We start from the raw sequence: 1652 nt of genomic DNA, 5'->3' as shown, positions 1-1652 counted from the left end.
GGTTAGCTTATTAGCTTGTGAACACTCAGATTTTTGGCTCAAAATATCTCTGCAAAACTAAATGAGCGACCACTGACAGAGTGGGTTGATAAATGATTAGTTTAGCAGAGAATAGGCAGAACATAAATTGAAGGTACTCTCTGCCTTTGCCCATGCCACAGCCCACTTAACCAAATTTGAATATAAAAATCACACTAGAAACCCATCAAAAAAATTAACCTGCTAACGCCTGATAAATGCTAATTACCAACAACAATACCCAAAACGATGGAAGGTAATAATCAAAAGAAATCTTCAAGCTTTAGTAGTGAAATCAACTACTACAAGAAATGAATGTTCTTTCCCATTCAAGCACTACTAGTTGGTAAGAAATGAGAATAATATCTTCTAAAGCAAAGAAGAAACTTGGAACAGAAAAAGATGCAAAAACTCCTCATTAACCAAAAAAATGCTAACCAAAGTACACTAGTCATTTCATAAAATATCATATCTTTGTACAACTTCAGCTCCTAATCACTAATCACTACCAAAACATAAAAATAGAGATAAAAATTACTATTAATAGTAAAAGGGGGAAAAGAAAGGAAGATAAATAGAGAAAATGCTACAAAATCTCTAAGCTCTAATTCAACCCTTCTTTTAGGCCTAATCATTGTAAGCCTCTCTCAATTTGCCTTCTCAACATGGCACTTAAATACCGATTCCAAATCAGGAGGAGTAAAGAACTCCCTAGTATCATTGTAGTTGCACCTCGAAGAAGGCCGCCGCTTCCTTGGAGCCGGTGGACAGTGCAACCTCTCCGGTATTCTAGCTTCTTTGGCAATTGGGGTTGTAGAACACTCCTCTTCATCATCACCATCATCACTGCCTTTTCCCCTTGGTTTCATGCTTATCGGCTTCAGTGAAGTCCTAATTGCAATTCCAGCAATTACCCATTTTTTCCCTTTCGAGTCTAAACCAGAATCCACTTGTGCCTTCTTTGAAAACCCCATCATTTAATTGAAATCAGCAAACAAGAAAAAGTTTTTTCTAGTGAAAATGAAGCAAACAAGCAAGAGTAGAGGGAATAAGAGAAAAGGGTCCTTGGATACTAATTTTTGTGAGGTAGAGAGGGAGAGAGAAAAGAGGGGGAAATGAAAGAGAAAATAGATTTGAAAGAGGGAAAGAAAAGTAGAGATTTTGCAGGAAAATAAAAAGAAAGAGATTGAGAGACCAAGAAAAAAGAGAGATTTATATATATAATATTTTATCGGGCCAAAAGCAGAGAGGGAGGGGCGGCTGCCCGGGATTCTTACGGGCAGTCGAAAACCGAGTGAAAGGAAAATTTTCATCTGGCGCCAAAAATTTCGAGGTTTTTGCTATCAACGGCTCTTTTTCCCGCGTTTATTATTTTCACGTGTTTCCCATTTTGCCCTTCTTCGTTGTTAATTTGTTTTCTAGGGAAAGGACAATCACGGCCACCGGCACAGGGTTTTCATTACATCAAGTCAAAACGTTAGCGTTTTACACATGTGAAAGTCTAGACCCGTCGTCGTTTTAAAACGGATTGGCATTGACTCAAAAGGAGGCTAACACAAAGTAGCTTCTTTTAAAAATTTCACACAAAGTGATTTTTTCAGCTTTTTTTTTTTCTAAGTTTCTTTTCTAGTGAA

The 1652-nt window shown here is 37.3% G+C and overlaps 1 protein-coding gene across 1 annotated transcript; it reads right to left on the bottom strand.

Moving 5' to 3' along the window:
* Nucleotides 1–453: 453 nt before the first annotated feature.
* Nucleotides 454–1220, bottom strand: LOC110673070 (cyclin-dependent protein kinase inhibitor SMR6). Its single transcript, XM_021836080.2, has one exon. It carries the CDS (start codon nucleotides 993–995, stop codon nucleotides 666–668), a length of 330 nt encoding a protein of 109 aa, XP_021691772.2. The 5' UTR covers nucleotides 996–1220; the 3' UTR covers nucleotides 454–665.
* Nucleotides 1221–1652: the final 432 nt, after the last annotated feature.

This window comes from Hevea brasiliensis, chromosome 18 (genome assembly GCF_030052815.1).
Source record: "Hevea brasiliensis isolate MT/VB/25A 57/8 chromosome 18, ASM3005281v1, whole genome shotgun sequence".
NCBI lineage: Eukaryota > Viridiplantae > Streptophyta > Magnoliopsida > Malpighiales > Euphorbiaceae > Hevea > Hevea brasiliensis.
The sequence above is the reverse complement of the archived record's forward strand: the minus strand, read 5'-3'. Positions and strand labels throughout refer to the sequence as shown.

What these genes read in the sequence shown, in the direction of transcription:
- LOC110673070 (XM_021836080.2), bottom strand. Translation starts at nt 995, where the DNA reads ATGATGGGGTTTTCAAAGAAGGCACAAGTGGATTCTGGTTTAGACTCG.